We start from the raw sequence: 19,280 nt of genomic DNA, 5'->3' as shown, positions 1-19,280 counted from the left end.
TGTTGGTTGTCCTTTAAGTATTGGGAGAGATGCTATTCTTGCCTTGGTTGCGTGTGAATTCCCCCTGGAAACCCCCCTTTATTAAAATCTTTGTTTGCATTCAAACCTGTCGCCCATTGCGCTCCTTGTCCTGTCGCGCTGAGAGCTAGCCTCTCATGACATTACAACACACACACACACACACACACACACACACACACACACACACACACACACACACGTTGTATGTATAAGTAAGGCGAAAAGTGTGCATTCCAAACATTAACTTCCCATAGGAAACCATTAACATGAGAATAATCCTTTCCGAGGTCCCAATAAAACAATTTTCAACTTAATAAGCCTTGAAACTACACACAATATACCTTATTTCATGTATAATAAATATGCTATGGTATTGTAATTAAAGAAATTAAATGTACTATATAATAAAGTTGTTTTATTTACCTGCTGGAATGAAGGCAGGTGTGCCAGCACCTGCAAGCCATTCAGAAATCAAAGGCTCTCACCAGAAGAAACCACTCCTTAAAATAGTCAGTTGCTACACTGCTCAGCGTTCGGTTCAAGTACTGCTCTGGGAGTTTACCAAGACAGTGGAGTTCAACTGTGTAAAGACCAGGGTGGCGGACGGTGAGAGAACCTGTTATTGTGACCATTTATTGCAATCAGCTTGCAATCTGCAATTGTCTTTTCAATGAGAAAAGAGACGATTAAGTCCAAAATAAAAGAGGAAAAAGAAAGGAGAAATCTGTCTCATCATTGGAGTCAAAGAGTAAAGTCCCAGTGTAATCCCGATCAACACAGTCAAAACCCTTTTCAAGTTAGCGGGAGAACTCAAAAAACCAACATAACTTGACAGTGATGGTCGTTGATGGCTTGATGGAATACATAGCTTTTTGCATGAAGTGTCTCAAGGAGCTCTGGGTTGTACATGTTAGAAGTTGTGCTATTGCAACAGCAACAGATTGCAACACAACTTGTCCTTTAAGGAAAGTCAATCATAGTATGTATATACTGTGGAATAGTCAGATGTAATCAACCAATATCATGCCAATTTTTCTGGCGCTGGTCAAAGGCCTTGCAGTGTTTGTCAACGCACATATTAAATTAACTAACGGTGAACGGCAGATGGACTTGCTCAAGTGCTTCTGTCCATCAATCCACCAGAGGGAAAGAGCAAATATGGAAGAAATTACAGATGTAACTATACTTGTACAACTCAGGTTTTAATGGGCTGAAGTACAATTGTTCAGAAATGACATGTTTTACAAAACACAAGATGCTACTGCTGTCTGTGGCTCATTTGTCATTTTATTGTTGGAGAGGGAAAGAGAAGGCTATGGTTATGTGGAATAATTCATCCACACATTCATCAATTTTCCAATCCGCTTATCCGATTTGATTTTAAGGGACACACTGAACTGGTTGCCAGCCAATCAAAGTGCAAAAACAAATGAACAACCATCCATGCATGCATTTAGCTTGTAGTAGACCTGCACATTCCACCATGATGTCCTTGATCCACTGCTGAAAAGACGCTTTGATCATCTCCTCTTTTATCTAGAACTGCTTCATGTCATAAAGAGGGTACAGCAAGTGCTGAAGAATGAATGCCTGTGTCTTTGTGTTGTCATATTATTTATTTAGTTTTTTTTTTTTTTACTTTGCTTTTTTTTACTTCAAGATGGTGCCGCGACAGTGGCTGCATTTCCAGTAGGTCCTGTATTTAGTTTTTCTACTTGTTGCTTTCCTTTCCTCTTCCTGTCATAGCTTTGCTGCTGTGAAATGTAATTTTTTCCATTGTGAGACAAAAAGGTACTGTACATCCAATCCAATCCATTGCTCACACAAATGATGACGTCATTCAGTGATCCAACCAAACAATGACTGTCCATTCCTTCTGAGTTGTATTGGATTGCACTTAATCTGGCCGCTTTTTGCAAAAACAAGTGGCTTTTGTCACTTGCCTCAATGGCCAACAAAGACTTTTGATTATGGACCATGGTGGTTAATTGAGTTTTATTTTCACAATTTATCCACTTTGCTTATTTGACCCCTTGGTTTGAAAGATACGCGATCAGGACTCAAAACATCAGCCTCATTAGAAATGTAATCCTGTAAAACAATTCACATTTTTTTAACAAACATTCAACTTGGTTTCATTAATATTTGTTGACTGGGGGGATGTTAAGACGTCCTTTCTCATGAAGGGCCATATAACAAAAAAATATTTTTCTGCAACAAAGTTTCCCCCCTCCTATTTTCGTAGACCGGTAACATAACGCCAGTACATGGATGCAGTTTCCCCCCCCCCCCCCCCATTTATGTCTCATCAAGTTTCAGTGTAGAAAAGCCTTTTCTTGGGTTAATCCAGTGTTTGAAATAGTTACGTCGGCCGTACAACTTTCAAAACGTCTCGGGCCGACAACTTCAAGAAAATAAGTGTTATTTATTTATTTATTTATTTTTTATTTTTATTTTTTTTTTCAAATCCAACGTTTGGTTCATTCGATCATGCAAGCAAAAGCTACAAGCAAACCGCTACAGGCCTTGTGGACTCCTCTTTCTTTGCAGCTTTCAAAACTCTCAAGTACACTTTTCAGTCAAGGTGTAGTCTGAAGCACGAAACAGGCTTCTGATTGGCTGCCGGTGCCGAGGATGCAAATGTATTTAGCATACTCTGGAAAAGAAAGAGGAGTCCACGTGGTTTCAAGCAGACAATGCAACACAAACATTGCATTGTGCACCATGACGACAAACGAAAACTGGAGCAAAATCTTCAGTAAGGAAGGGATAGTTATCGATGAAAAGGTTTCTTCAGCCGTCATCTGTACTTTTTTGAAAAAAGTTAGATTACGGCTGAAGAAACCTTTTCATCCATGGACCACTCCTGTACGATTGAGAGCTTACACAGACGCAAGGGATATTTACCATAAATTAACCAAGGGAGCATTTTGTCATAGGTACTTCCTTAATTTAATAAAATCCTTTATATGTATTTTGCGATTTTTTTGCGATTTTTTTGCGATTTGTCTTATTGTGTTTCAAGTTGTGAAAAATGGGGCCGGCAAGTTTATGGCTGGGCAGGCAACTTTTCAGAGTTGTCTGCCCGGGTGTCCGCTAACTTTTTGTCATGAGTTTCAGAAACTGGTTAATCCAATCAGAAAACTCAACTGCCACGTACATCAGTTAATGAGGGCCAGGACAGTAAGATTGGTCTACTGTGTACCACATTTTTCATTGACATCAAAACAAGGCCTTGAATTCCATCTGACTCCATTTTAAAATATGATGATCAGATGATACATTTGATTGAAGATTGACACTTCAACATTTACCATACCCTGTTCAGTGGTGACCGTTTCAAAATTATAGTCTAATACAGTCTAGCAGTGCCCTCTTCTGTGTACCACAGGAACTACATGACGTTTGAAATTAAAATGTTTTATTTAAGACAGTTCCATATTTTCCACTCCTCACAAGGGTTATAGGCCATGCTGAAGCCTATCCCATCTGCCTCTGGGGAGTCGGCGGGGGACACCCGGAACCAGTAGGAGGCCAATCACAGAGCACACAAACAACCATTCGCTCTCACACTCAAACCAAGGGTCAATTTGGAGTGTTCAGTCAGCCTGCCATGCATGTTTTTGGAATGTCGGAGGAAACCGGAGGACCTGGAGAAAACTCACACAAGCACAGAGAGAACATGCAAACTGTTCACAAGAAGGCTGTAGCTGCAATTAAACGCAGTACCTCTGCACTGTGAAGTCAATGTGTTACTACCAGGCTGCATGTTTTCAGATATAATCATCTCAATTGAAAGGATTAATGCATGAAACGTATCAGTCCGTGTGGAATGAATGTATAAGCATTACACAACTTTTACTTATTGAATCATATAACTGAAATAGAATACAACTTTTTCATGATATTCTATTTTTTTATGAAAACTTGTACTATATACCGGTCACCAATACACAAAACATGCACTCATAGACAATATTACAAAGGTGGCATTTAAAATGTTTATTAAAAAAATAGAAAAACTTAAGACTTAAGTGGGGAGGGACATACAGCGATGTCAGTCATTTACACATCTTTAATTACACAAATATAAGATGGGAATTGGTTTGATGTGTACAAAGATGTAACCACTCACTGATTACCTTGGGATAGCTTAATGAACATTTGTACTGAAAACAAAAAATATATATTTTCAGTACTAGGCTAATCGCATCAGTTTGGTACTCGGGATGCGGACACAACTTGGCTCATCATTGTTTTGTAAAAGGCTCTGTACCTCAAACCCTAACTATCATATGGATTCTTCATAGGGTTGGGACCTTGTAGATGAGAGCAAATAAAGTTAATAGGCCCCAGATGATTTGCGATGCTTCTTGAGGCCACGTTAATTGAATACATAGCAAATCGAGCAAATAATTTGTTTTAGCGATGTTTGAGAAATTTCGATTTCCAAAAAGGCAGTGGCCCTTTTAGGGTTGATGTAATTAAAGCACAAAGGCAGAACAAAAGCACTTAGCTGGTAATAAGTAGCACCAAATATTTGTGAAAAGACAAAAGCAAACAAATAGAAAAAAATTGTCCAAAAAAATCCCACAGTACCCCCTTGTGGAAATTCATTTAAAAAAAACAAAAAAGTGGCACAATTAAAATAAAAAAAATAACAAATGTTTTGGAATGGATAGGGAGGCTATTTGGATGAACTGTTATGATAAAGATTAATCGATAAATGTCATGACATTTTTTATCATTGTCCCTTTACAACCTCACCCTTGAGTTGGAAAGCTCAACATTCAATCAAGGCCCTGAAAAATCCAGATATTGCACAGGTCAATGAGGACAATGAGAAAAAAAATGTTGATCCAGGGGGACAAAAAAAGAAAAACTAAAATGTCGAATAAATTAAATAAAAGCAACCTATTACTGGACATGAATGCAACAATTAAAGTGACAATGTGAACAACAAAATAAGGCACTAGGTCAGATACAGTATCAGTGCTTCAATCCTTCATCTGCTTTGATTCAGAGCTGGGAGACTGTCCCTTTTCCTGCGTCGCCATGTGTTGCCGTTATAGTGCTGCTGGTTCCTCAAACCTGGTTCCATATTGTGGCCCTCAGGAACAAACCGCCGCTGGGGACTGAAACTACCTTGGGAGTGGATTTGACCACGGAGACTACTGCTTTGGTTGTGCTTGAAGACAAATCGGGGGGTCTCAAATGGGCCATGGGACTCTGGCCGAACGGTGAACATGTGCTGGTGCTGCCCGCCCATCCGTTGGTGATGAAGTTGGTGGAGGGGGCTGAGAAGAGGGCTTGTGGGGTTTGAGTGCTGGGAGATTGCAGTTTGTGCCATATGCCGGTGTACCAGGTTGATGGATGGTAGATTCTCATGGTAAAACTGGCAACGAAAGAGGGATTGAGAGGACAAGGTTAGGGTTTTAGAAAGCGGAATGTAACTGGAAATGTAAGCTGATGAACATTTTGGTTGTAAAACCAAAATGGCGTGTGGTCTGGGGAGGTGTAGGTTATGGGGTCTGTTGCTTCTAACATATACACAAGACATATTCCATTATTGGACTCAGGTATCTTAAAAACATGGTAACATAAAAAAAAAAAAACATTGGCGCATGCATGCGCACAAGCCTGTTTTTTGAAGAGGGAGCGGGAACAAAACAGAATTTTGTTGCTCTTAGATGTATTTAACAATGTACACTACTACGTTTTTGATCAATCCTCATTCGCAAACCAAAGTCCTAATCTTCTTTATCCAAAATTATAATAATAATAATAATAATAATAATAATAATAATAATAATAATAATAATAATATTACATTTTAAGCGCCTTTCAAAGCTCTAAAGGACACTTTACAGTCACAGTTTATAATAAATAAAATACAATCACAAATAGTATGCAATAAATTAAAATACAATTATAAATACAGTGGGGCCTCGGTTTACGAACACCTTGCCTTACGAAATTTTCGGTTTATGAACGTTAAATTTATGAAAATTAAACCTTGGATTAAGCACTACTTTTCGGGATACACACGGAGCGCCGCCTCACCACGGCTGGCGGAGTAATCTTCTGCGGAAGAACACCAAAGCACACGACCAAACAGCACCCCAGCCGGCCTACCTTTCCACACCCCCTTTCTCTTGAGTGCACACGTCGCTCGTCTCCAAAGATTTTTTATAAAATACTTTTGCTGTTATGGGACTGAAAAAAACCCCAATACAGGCTCGTGTTCATCCGAAGAAGACACAAAACAAAATTACAGTCGAGGAGAGGAAGGAGATCATTGAAAAACACGAACGAGGTGTGCATTTGTCTGATTTAGCGGCCCAGTACGGATATGCTAAGTCCACCATTGCTACCATCCTTCGCAATAGAGAAGCTATTAAAGGTGCGCGTGTTGCACGGCAAATTCACTCTGATATCGTCATGCGGCAACCTGGAAGTTCGCCGTTTATTGATGATTTTAAAGCGAGCAACGGATCATTACTCGTCATGGTGAGACAGCCAGTTCTGACAGTAAAGCTGCCGAAGCCTACAAGGGATCATTCCTCGAAATGGTGAAGGAAGAATGCTACGTACCTCAGCAAGTATTTAATGCAGATGAGTCCGACCTTTTTTGGAAAAAGATGCCTAACCGGACGTTCATGACACAGGAAGAGAGGTCTGAACCCCATTCCATCAAGCCATCAATGACCATCACAAAGGTAAATAAAACGACTTTATTGTACAGTGCAGTGTATTTCTTTCCGAAATACCGCACATTATACATAGAATAAGGTATATTGTTTGTAGTTTTAAGGCTTATTTAGTGGAACATTATATTTTATGGAGACCTGGGAACGGATTATTCTCATTTTAATGGTTTCCTATGGGAAATTAATTTTTGGGATAGACACTTTTCGCCTTACACACTCTGTTTGGGAACCAATTAGGTTTTTAAGCCAAGGCCTCACTGTAGAAAGAAGAGTGAGAGCTACACAGAAAATGCAATTTTAAATAGGTGGGTTTTGAGATGGGACTTGAAGGTGGGAAGAGAATCGATGTTACGAATGTTGGGAGGAAGTAAGTTCCAAAGTTTGGGGTCAGAGCAGCTGAAGGCTCTGTCACCCATCGTGCTGAGACGGGCAGGGGCATACAGAGGAGGGAGGAAGAGGATCTGAGGGAACGAGAGTCAATAGAAATTTGAAGAAGGTCAGATAGGTATGGGGGTGCAAGGCTATGGATAGTGTCATGATGCCAAAAGACATGTTGAATGATTTTGGATGGGAGAAAGGTGCGCATTTCTCCCCATCCAAAACAGTAGTGTCGGACGACCGCTAATTGTCTCTGAGAAGGTGATTGCAACCACCTGGGAATGGCCAATTGCTGCTGGGACCTGATTGGCCAGAAGCTCAGGTGAACCACCTTTAAAACCAGACTGAGGAAGTCACTTCGGAGAGAAAGAAAAAGGGAAAAAAGACCGAGAAAGAAAAGAGGGAGAAAGGACAGCCTGGAGCGCAGTGTTACCTGTGGTCTGCCGAAAACCGACAACCACCACGACTTCAAATAACGTAAACTCAAAATATCCTTCCTGGATCTGGCTGAGTGAACTTTTATCGTCTTTCAACCTGCATGCTGTCTCGCCGCATAACAGATAGCTTTAAATGTATAAAGAAGAATTTTAAAGTTGATTCTATAGTTGACCGGGAGCCTCATACAACAGCATTCAAAGATTTTGAAACTGTATGCATACACAAGGCAACATGCATAATGAGCCGCATCATCATTTTGGAGAAAAGAATTTTAAGTGTGGCCTTTGTTTGTGAAAATACACCAAATCTCCTCAAGTGATGAACAAAGTCAACCCTGTATTCATTTTTCATTACCGTTTGACACATTACGATCATGCTTTGGTAAATCCAACCTGTGGTGTAGTGTGGATAAAGCCCGCTGGATGTGCAGCCATTTGCATTATAAAATGGACCGAGGAAAGGTTGAGGGACTGGGGCTGGACTCCATTGGTGCTGAGAGGAGGATCAGACTCCTGAAACGCACACATTGTTCTGATCACATCCTTCTGACATTCTGAAACTCTGCTACAGTCATGTTTAATTAGTACAGTCACTGTTTGAGGGAAACCATCCTGTGGCCTTACAATGTCGCTTCCGGAAGAGGAGGCGGAGAAGGAGCTTGAGCTGGGGGAGGAGGATGAAGAACGGTGCTGAGGGCTGTTCAGAAAGACTGGAGAGCATGAGGGGGAATCAGCACTGAGGGGTGAGACTGTGTCTCGCTGATCCTCCACAGAAACCAGCATCAGTCTGGCAAGGTCCTGCTCACATGTCTCTAAATCTGTAGGCCAACGAAACACCACTACTCAGATCACTTTTGCAAACTAAAAAGTCTGAGAATTACGCTTTGGAGTCATCTTCACTGGGACCATACAACTACGAACGGAAGCCAAATAGCACAACATATTTTGAATGCCGTATTTTCTGGTGTATAAGGCGCACCCAAAAACCTTCATTTTCTTCAAAAGATGACCCTGCGCTGGATACGCAGTCGCACCTTATATGTGAAGTAATGTTGACCCATGACAGGTCTCGCAACTACTGTCAGCAGCCACTGACTCAATTTCCCCCCATCGTAGAAGAAGTAGTGGGTAAACCCAGCCTATACTGTAGCGCCTCATAATGTGGTGTGCCTTATACCTGTATATGGAAAACTTTTTAAACATCTCATTCATTGAAGCTGTGCCCAATAGTCCGTAGTGGCCTATACATGTTAAAAGTTTGAAAATACACCATTCATTGGGGGTGCACCTTATAGTCCGGTGCGCCTAATACGGTATATTGTAACGGTAAATGTTTGTATTTATAAGACTTAAAAGTACATTTTATGTGTAATTGGTAGCAATACATTCTTTGAAATAAGACTGTACCATGGTGGTCCTGGGTGGCATACTGCTTAGCTCCCCATGTTTCAATAGTCCAATCCCTGTAGGCCAGAACCTCCGGGCAAACTTTTATAATGCGACATAAAGTACTGCAAAAGATATACATTGGCAATATCAATTTTAAGGGAAAACATGATTGTTGTATTTGCACTATATGTAGACAGACAAACATGGGCCAATTACAAGTTAGACGGTTTACCGTGCTTTCAAAAAGTCAAACAAGCAAAACTGTCAGTCACTGGTAATTAGTTCTTTTTTTTGCCGCAATATGATCGGTTGCTTGCCGACATCAATAAATGAGCAATCTCTTTTAAGCTAATGACGAGAGACCAGCAACATTTTTTTCTCCCTCTTTTTCGGCTGAGCAGAGTGAGGAAGAATGAGCAGTGACGAAGCCAAGGACTGAGACAAACAACAAAGAAATTTGAGCAAACACCAGCACGCTTGTTTGTCTTTTTGCTGTGTCAATTACTAGTATTGGCCCATATCTATAGTACACACACACACACAAAGATGAAGGGATGCCTACCTTCCGTATTCTTTGTTGGGGTACGCCCGGGCAAGAGGAGACACACCATGACTCAGTACCATGTAAGCAAAATCAAACACTTGCTTGACTTGCAAGACTCCATATGAGCTTCGGCCGACATCATTGCCTATCATAACATTTAGAACAAAAGTAAAGTAGTGTTATAAAAGGGAAGAATAATGTTTGACCAAAGTCAACTGAGTAGAATTAACAGTAGAAAATACACAAAAGTAAATTGTTCTGACCTGGCTGTATTGGATCCTCTATACAGAGCATAGATGGCCTGTTCCCATTGCCCATAGCTTTGAGCATCTCCTCTTTGGATAGGTAGGCCCCGCCATTCACCCGGATGCCCATCTTCATATAGTTGAAGTTGCGACCGTACAGCTCAAAGAATTCAATCAGCAGAATGCCCAGGTTGATGTTAGCACGACGCGTGTCGACGCGAGGGTGCAGCTGATCAGCAACATAGAGAAAACAAAATGACAGGCACCAGCCAAGAAAATAGAGGTTGTATGGAGAGATATTTTACCACATTCATCCTCAGGGGTAACTGCACAACTTCATCCAATAGTGACATACATCCACCAATGAATTTGTTCTCATCACATGCACTCAATTCAGGCAAGAGTCGGCATACACCCTGGAACCATTACCAGTTTATCATAGGGCAGAGACAAACATCCAATCACGCGTATTGTGGTACGGTTTTGCTTTGCAGTCTGTAAAAATGTACCTATATTTTGATGACAAATTACTGAAACATTATTTCATAAGAAGACAACTGACTGACGCTATCCCTCGTCTGAAAATCCTGGAACCTAACAGACATATGTACGGTGCATCAATTCATCAATATAGGGAGAGCAACTTTGGTGAAAATTACTCATGTTTGGAACACTGCTACAACAGGAGGGGCTTGACCTTGAGCAATGCCCTCAAAGATAGGACATGTATAAACACATGGACACCGTGTATGTTTTTTATATACTGTATATACGGGGGGCATGGCATATTCACTACTCACATCTGTGAGTAGGAGATCAAAGTTACTCAAATTGTCATTTATGAAAAAGAAAAATGAGACTGAATCTCATCGGAGATGTCAACACCTACATTGAGAATCTCCTGGGCCACGTTGAAGAGTACAAAATTGTATTGAGATGAGTTTTTTTTCTTGTGATATTAATGCCAGCATTTGACTTTGCAAATTAATAAATAACTCCACTTTACAAGACTCCATGGGTTGCGCTCAAAGTTTTGAGATTCCATTGAAAAGATGCACTTTTCAGTTTAGGCTTTTTGTTTTAAAAATGTCTAAGGGGAAAAGTACTTGTCTTTGAGATTCAGAGATTCAGCAACTACAAGTTGGCCCTTCACTATTTACGATTAGAAATGTGATGGAAAGCAAGAAAACATTTGATGCAACCACAAAGCGAAGAAAACTACACAGCGATGTTCCAAACATCCTTCTGCATTTTTCATCACTCAAGAAATAAAATGTTCACTCAGGTATGAAAGTGTACCTGCAGGAAACTAATGGCCATCAGTATGAGACTGTAAGAGCTGATGCCTCCTGTAAAGACTTCATTTAGATCCCTCTGAAGTAGAAACTGCTTCAGTACGAAGATCAAGGGAGGCAGAACTGTGTATTTCTGCAAGAGTGACACAACAAACAATGACAAATTGAAATGGACATGGTTTGGAAGCATGACATGTTACCTTTAGGTAGCTCTTAATGAAGTGTGCTGCTTTGACAGCAGTCTCCACATTAAAGCTGATATCAATTTTGACCCCAGTTTCATGGTCAGTGAGCTTGATGATGGGCACCTGGTGGGGAACAACGAAACAGTTGGAATCAGCATATAAGCATTCACATCAATTATCCAAATGAAGCAACCGATGATGAAAAAATGGCTCCAAGATTGGAGTGACTCACAGAAGCTTTGTCCAGAACTTTAATGGGATATGCGCCCGAGATGTTGTGTGTCTTTAGTGCTTGCTCTAATTCCTGCAACGGGGGATGGTCCCACTTTCCAAACACCACCAGGTCAATGTCACTGACAACCCATGCAAGATGAATATGGGCTCATTTAACAAAATAATAATTAAAAAAAAAATACAAAGCCAAGCATTTTGAGGTTTGAATGAACAAGCAAAGTGTAACCCAAGTATTCTTTAACGTGTTCTATAAACCCTTGAATCATCTAAATAGTAACAGATTGGATAGTGAGTAGCCACTAATCTTAAACGAAAACATAAGAACTCAAGAAAAGCATGTCTTTCCATTCAGCAAGTTGGTATTATGTACTTTCAGTCAACCATAACACACAAACAATGTCCTTTCTTCCAAAACAAAATCATCACAATGAACGGAAATTTGACGTTTATAAAGTGACATTCCACCATGACGTCCCTGATCCACTGCTGACATGGATGCTTTGATCCTCTCCTCTTTCAACTAGAACTGCTTCATGTCATCACAAAGAGGGTACAGCAAGTCCTGAATGAATGACTCTGTGTCTTTCTCATCTCATCTCATCTCATCTCATTTTCCGTACCGCTTATTGCTCATTAGGGTCGCGGGGGATGCTGGAGCCTATCTCAGCTGTCTTCGGGCACGAGGCGGGGGACACCCTGAATTGGTTGCCAGCCAATCGCAGGGCACACAAAGACATACAACAGTCACTCTCACACTCACACCTCGGGACAATTTGGAGTGGTCAATCTGCCTGCCATGCATGTTTTTGGAGTGTGGGAGGAAACCGGAGGACCCGGAGAAAACCCACGCGGGTCCGGGGAGAACATGCAAACTCCACACAGGGAGGCCGGACCGGGACGCGAACCGGCGACCTCTGCACTGTGAAGCCGGTGTGCTAACCACTCGACTACCGGGCCGCCCACTCTGTGTCTTTGTGTTGTCATATTTATTTATTTATTTATTTATTTTTCCCAAGATGGTGGCGCGTGAAGACGCAGTGGCTCCCCTCTCCCGGCAAATTGGCGTTTTCATGTTTATTATGTTTGTTAAAGTCATTATAAGTGCCTTGCATGCTGGGTCCGAGAGGACAGTAATTTCATCTGTGCTGTATGTCATACATATTAGCATATTTGACAATAAAGCTGACTTTGAAAGCTACCTGGTTGGTAGATAGAGACCTGTGCTGAAGCTGCCAAATATCTCCACCTACAGGACACATTAAAAAAAATACTCATTTGAGTTGTCCATGATACAAACAGGCAATGTTTATTGAAAATAAATAGATACACATTCCAAAGAACTAATCTACATTTGGTGTTCATAAACCAACACACATTTGTTAATCACAGCGAGCCAAAAAGACAGGAGGGAGTTCTAGCTCCATTAAGTGATGAGTGGGAAGAAGCTAACTAAAACATACAGATATCCCACATACATGTATTTATTGACCATGCTTACAATTACAAAATCATTTGTGTTGTACTGAGGCCAGTTGTTTTGTATCCATACCATATATTTTGTAAATAGCAATAGTACTCTACTAGTAGATGAAATTAATTTCTATGAAACTGAAAAAAATCCGACCATCAATTGTACCAGGATAATTTCTGTCAAGATATTTCCAGTCAATGCTTACCTTGAATAAAAATTAAGGAAATACAGTACAGTTGTGGTTAAACGTTTATTTACACCTGTGAAGAACATGTCATGACTCTCTTGAGTTTCCAGTTATTTCTAAAACTCTGATTTGTCCTCTGATGGAGTGATTGGAACAGATACTTCTTTGTCACCCAAAAAACATTCATGAAGTTTGGTTCTTTTATGACATTACTATGAGTGAACAGAAAAAAAGTGATCAAATGTGCTAGGTCAAATATGTACATACAGCAGCGCTAATATTTGGTAACATGTCCCTTTGCCATTTTCATTTCAATTAGACGCTTTTGGTAGCCATCCACAAGCTTCTGGCAAGCTTGTGGATGGCTACGAAATTCTTGACAGAATTGGTGAAGTTCAGTTAAATTTGATGGCTTTCTGACATGGACTTGTTTCTTCATCATTGTCTACAAGTTCTCAATGGGGTTTAAGTCAGGACTTTGGGAAGGCCATTCGAAAACCTTAATTGTAGCCTGATTTAGCCATTCCATTACCACTTTTGATGTTTGTCAGTGACCTTGAGAGTTTTGAAAGGTGCTAAGAAATGAAATGTATTATTATTATTATTATTATTGTCCTGTTGGAACACCCAAATGCGCCAAAGACCCAATGTTCGAGTTGATGACTTTAGGTTATCTAGAACAATTTCAAGGTAATCCTCATTCATTATCTCATTGACTCTCTGTAAAGCACCGGTGCCATTGGCAGCAAAACAGCACCACCGTGCTTGACAGTACGCATGGTGTACTTGGGGTTAAAGGCCTCACCTTTTCTCCTCCAAACAAATTGCTGGGCATTGTGGCCATACACGTCGATTTTTGTTTCGTCTGACCACAGAACTTTCCTCCAGAAGGTCTTATCTTTGTCCATGAGATCGGCAGCAAATTTCAGTCAAGCCTTAAGGTGCCACTTTTGGAGCAATGGCTTCCTTCTTGCACGGTAGCCTCTCAGTCCATGGATATGCAAAACACGCTTGACTGTGGACACTGACACCTGTGTTGCAACAGCTTTTACTTCTAGGCAGATGTGCTTTTTGGTGATTCTCAGTTTAATCTTCACCCTCCTGACCAATTTTCTCTCAGGAGCAGGTGATAGCTTGCGTTTTCTTCCTGATTGTGGCAGTGACAAAACAGTGCCATGCACTTTATACTTACAAACAATTGATGAAAAAGTTTCTTCAGCCGTCATCTGTACTTCTTTGAAGGCGTCGGACGTTTCGCTTCTTATCCAACGGACATTTCGCAAGATTATATATATATATATATATATATATATATATATATATATATATATATATATATATATATATACCTGCGGCTCCACTGATTGCTTCTATTGTCCTGACTAACGATGGCCTGATTGCCCAATTTGACCTGGTATAACATCATCATGACAAATCCCATGTTGCCTAAGCAGTGTAATGTACGAACGATCCAAATTGAACCTCACCCCACCAAACCGGTTTAATGAAGGATTTAGTTGTTTTATGAAAATAGCTTCTTTTACTTCCCTTTCAAACCATCTATTTTCTTTTGCTAAGATTTTAACCTCATTGTCGTCAAATGAGTGGTTGCTAGCTTCTAGGTCAGGGGTGGGCAAACTTTTTGACTCGCGGGCCACATTGGGTTCTAAAATTTGACAGAGGGGCCGGGCCAGGAGCATTTGGCGGGAGTGTTTGGGCCGGAAATACTCTGAATAAGTTATGTCCATAATTTATAAAATCACTTCAAATGACTTCGACTGAGCTTATTTTACAAAGATTCCACAGCATATAGCTATAGTTTACGTTCTAAGACTTGCGCTGAATATTCACTAAGTCTTGTTTTCGAGTTGATGACGATCCCCATGTGACGTCACGTTTGGACCGCCCCTGACAATGCATACAATGCATTTTGGGTACTTTGTTTGGTCTGAAAACTTCGTGTTGATCCGTGTTGATGGTGAAATTAGAAAGAAAACACATAAATAACGCGATGGTGAATCGTTGTGTGTTGCACCAAGACAACTATTTGATATTCGCTGACATAAATTACCAGCTGACAAATCAGCCCATTTCCAACGGAGCTTGGGCGCAATCTTCTGCATTTCTGGGTGCTACATTGCTGTCATTGACGGCTCGAATTGATATGGGAGGACTCCTTGAATCAATTGCAAACATTTATGCTTTCCTCTTTAGAACTATTTGAATCATATTCATAACTGGATGAGTAACAAGAAAACATCTTCTCCGAATCTGAAGCCATTGTTTTGATTCTCGATCAAAGGCAAGACGTCTTGGCGTGACGTCACAAACAGGGGGGTGGGACCTTCTGAAACTGACCATTTCCGAATTCATTTGAAGTCATTTTTATTTGTGTTTTTCATTTAACTAAAAATATCAGCCTGCCTGATTTGGGTATTTTAGATGCTATAAAACGTTTTTTCTGATGTCAGTGGGAAACAAAAACAAAAAATGGTGCCGGTTGTCCTTTAAATGTAGTATGTACAAACCTCATAGCACAGTAAGAACACTACAACCCAATTTATTAACTGTCTTTCAAATGTGAAAAATATCCCTGATCAGTTAATAAATTTGTCTCAACGAATATGGCGTTTACATACTATTTCGCAGATACTTGGAGGAGGAAATGGAAATAGATTAAAATAACATGCACTGTGATTTATCAAGATTGCGTCTGTTTTTAATAAGTTTCCATCGAAGGGGCAAAGTTAAAGAAATCCACATTTATTGAAAAATGGAATCACTTTCAAAATTCAAAACATATTACACAACGAAATATTCAAGCTCAATAATACCTACTTGTGTTAAATTCCGCCAAATCATAGATGGTTTGTCCTGACCGCGCGCTCAACAAACTCCTCACTGACGCCCTCGCCTACACGCACAAACAAAACACGTGTACCGTCGCCGAGCACACGAACATAGACTACCTGCAGTTGAAATTTGCATTCTCGGCACGGCAGCCAATCAGAAGCCTGCTTCTTTCTTCCGGACTTTCGCAAGCGTTATAAAGTCGTGCAATTGCATGTCATTTTCCAAAATAGATGCACAGAACCTTAGCCCAGAAGAAAGATTCAAAAGAAGCTAACAAGATATGTGACGCTACAAAACGTAAATTTACATTAAACCGTGACTGTAAAATGTACGTGAGACTTATGAAAGGGGCTTAGTGGCTCGTAGGAAGCAATGCAAACGTTGCATTGTGCACCGCAATGACAATCGATTACTGCAGCAAAATCTACGGCCATGCACATTTACCGTAAATTAAGCAAGGTAGCATTTGTAGTAGGTGCATTCTTGATTTAAAAAAAAACTTTATACTTTGTTACAATGTTTTTTTAATGTGATTAGTTGTCTCTTTGTGCTTCAAGTTGTGAAAAATGGGACAGGCAACTTTTCAGTTATCTGCCCTGTTGTTCGCTAACTTTTTGTCATGAGTTTTAGACACTGTTTGTACTATAATTTGGGCAAGTTCGGCGGGCCGGATTAAATAGCCCAACGGGCCGTATGTGGCCCGCGGGCCGTAGTTTGCCCATGCCTGTTCTAGGTGCATATGTACTGCCGATTGAGGCCCACTAGTATTATCCCTGCAATGTCGATAAAGTCTTTTTTTGAGAATTTGTTTAGTCTCCCCAAAGTATTGCTCTTTACAATTTTCATTTTTACAATGTATTGAATAAACTACATTACTTTGTTTTTCATTTGGCAGCCTGTCTTTTGGATGCACACATTTTTGCCTTAAAGTGTTTATCGGTTTGAAATCATTAGGAATTTAGTGTTGCCAAAGGAGTCTTTGTAGATTTTCAGAAACTCCTGCAATGTAAGGGGCTGCTACTCCTCTCCTTTTTGTATTTTCAGAATTGCTGGTTTCATTCCCTATTCTTTCCTTTTGACATTTGTTAAAAGACCACTGAGGGTAACCACAGTTTGTGAGTGCTCTCCTGATATGTTTTGACTCCTTTTCTCCACCTTCAACGCTTGTTGGTATTAGTTTAGACCTATGCTGGAGGGTTCTGATAACTCCTAGTTTGTGTTGTAAAGGGTGGTTAGAATCGAAAAGTAAGTCAGTGTGAGTGGCCTTCCTAAAGACTTCTGTTTTTAGCGCTCTGTCCTCTTTTATAATTACTTTACAATCCAAAATGGTGAGTTGGTTCTCTTTCATGTCCTTGCGAGTAAATTTAATGTTAGTGTCTACCGAGTTAAGGCGATCTGTGAAGGATTGAATTTCTTGTTCTTTAATTATGACAAAGTTACTTGGATAAGAAGCGAAACGTCCGACACCTTCAAAGAAGTACAGATCATGGCTGAAGAAACCTTTTCATCGATGGAGCACTCCTGTACGACTGAGAGCTTACACAGACTTGCAAACAATTGTTTGCACTGTTGCTCTTCGGGCTTGCAGCTGCCTTGAAGTGGCTCCAATTGACTTTCCTGACTTGTTCAAGTCAATGATTGTCTTTTTCAGATCCATGTTGAGCTCCTTTGACTTTCCCATTGTCGCATTTGTGGGTGTTTGCATCCAATGAGCCCTATTTAAATGGCCTCAGAGAAGTCACCAACTGTAGTCACTCACAAAACTTTAAGAGGCTATGCAAGACATGGGCAAACTACGGCCCGCGGGCCGCATACGGCCCGTTAGGCTTTTTAATCCGGCCCGCCGAACCTGCCCAAATTATAGTAAAAACAGCGTCTGAAACTCATTACAAAAAGTTAGCGGACAACAGGGCAGATAACTGAAAAGTTGCCTGCCCCATCTTTCACAACCTGAAGCACAATGAGACAACTAATCACATTAAAAAAACATTGTCAACATTGTACCTACTATAAATGCTACCTTGCTTAATTTATGGTAAAAGTGCATGGCTGTAGATTTTGCTGCAGTAGTCGATTGTCATTGTGGTGCACAATGAAACGTTTGCATTGCTTCCTACGAGCCACTCAGCCCCTTTCATGAGTCTCACGTACACTTTACAGTCACGGTTTAATGTAAATTTACGTTTTGTAGCGTCACATATGTTGTTAGCTTCTATTGAATCTTTCTTCTGGGCTGAGGTTCTGTGCATCTATTTTGGAAAATGATATGCAATTGCACGACTTTATAACGCTTGCGAATGTCCGGAAGAAAGCAGCATGCTTCTGATTGGCTGCCGTGCCGAGTATGCAAATTTCACTGCAGGTTGCCTATGTCTGTGTGCTCGGCGACGGTACACGTGTATTGTTTGCGCGTGAACGCGAGGGCGTCAGTGAGGAGTTTGTTGAGCGCGCGGTCAGGACAAACCATCTATGATTTGGCGGAATTTAACACAAGTAGGTATTATTGAGCTTGAATATTTCGTTGTGGAATAATATGTTTTGAATGTTGAAAGTGATTCCATTTTTCAATAAATGTTGATTTCTTTAACTTTGCCCCTTCAATGAAAACCTATTAAAAACAGACGCAATCTTGATGAATCACAGTGCATATGTTATTTTAATCTATTTCCATTTCCTCCTCCAAGTATCTGCGAAATAGTATGTAAACGCCATATTCCTTGAGACAAATTTATTAACTGATCAGGGATATTTTTCACATTTGAAAGACAGTTAATAAATTGGGTTGTTACTGTGCTATGAGGTTTGTACACACTACATTTAAAGGACAACCGGCACCATTTTTTTGTGTTTCCCACTGACATTATAAAAACGTTTTATAGCATCTATAATACCCAAAACAGGCAGGCTGATATTTTTAGTTAAATGAAAAACACCAATAAAAATGACTTCAAAATGAATCCGCAAATGGCCAGTTTCAGAAGGTCCCACCCCTTTGTTCGTGACGTCACGCCATGACGTCTTGCCTTGCTCGAGAATCAAAACAATGGCTTCAGATTCGGAGAATATGTTTTCTTGTTACTCATCCAGTTATGAATATGATTCAAATAGTTCTGAAGAGGAGAGCATAAATGTTTGCAAATGATTCAAGGAGTCCTCCCATATCAATTCGAGCCGCCAATGACAGCAATGTAGCACCCAGAAAATGCAGAAGATTGCGCCCAAGCTCCGTTGGAAATGGGCTGATTTGTCAGCTGGGAATTTGTGTCAGCGAATATCAAATAGTTGTCTTGGTGCAACACACAACGATTCACCATGGCGTTATTTACGTGTT

The 19,280-nt window shown here is 40.4% G+C and overlaps 1 protein-coding gene across 1 annotated transcript in view; it reads right to left on the bottom strand.

Annotated features, from left to right (window-relative positions):
• Nucleotides 1-4,008: 4,008 nt before the first annotated feature.
• Nucleotides 4,009-19,280, bottom strand: part of LOC148896612 (terminal nucleotidyltransferase 4A-like) — a 23,553-nt gene continuing 8,281 nt past the window's right edge. Inside the window, exons 3-12 of the mRNA XM_088998844.1 lie at nucleotides 12,638-12,684; nucleotides 11,437-11,557; nucleotides 11,220-11,327; nucleotides 11,024-11,152; nucleotides 9,743-9,953; nucleotides 9,498-9,624; nucleotides 8,954-9,057; nucleotides 8,171-8,364; nucleotides 7,940-8,059; nucleotides 4,009-5,416 (exon numbers count right to left, since the gene is read on the bottom strand). Of these exons, the coding sequence (XP_088854970.1) occupies nucleotides 5,027-5,416; nucleotides 7,940-8,059; nucleotides 8,171-8,364; nucleotides 8,954-9,057; nucleotides 9,498-9,624; nucleotides 9,743-9,953; nucleotides 11,024-11,152; nucleotides 11,220-11,327; nucleotides 11,437-11,557; nucleotides 12,638-12,684 (1,551 nt within the window). The 3' untranslated portion in view covers nucleotides 4,009-5,026. The remainder of the gene's footprint in view (nucleotides 5,417-7,939; nucleotides 8,060-8,170; nucleotides 8,365-8,953; nucleotides 9,058-9,497; nucleotides 9,625-9,742; nucleotides 9,954-11,023; nucleotides 11,153-11,219; nucleotides 11,328-11,436; nucleotides 11,558-12,637; nucleotides 12,685-19,280) is intronic.

Source organism: Hippocampus bargibanti, linkage group LG06 (assembly GCF_051943395.1).
Source record: "Hippocampus bargibanti isolate YZ-2025 linkage group LG06, ASM5194339v1, whole genome shotgun sequence".
Classification (NCBI taxonomy): Eukaryota; Metazoa; Chordata; class Actinopteri; order Syngnathiformes; family Syngnathidae; genus Hippocampus; species Hippocampus bargibanti.
The sequence above is the reverse complement of the archived record's forward strand: the minus strand, read 5'-3'. Positions and strand labels throughout refer to the sequence as shown.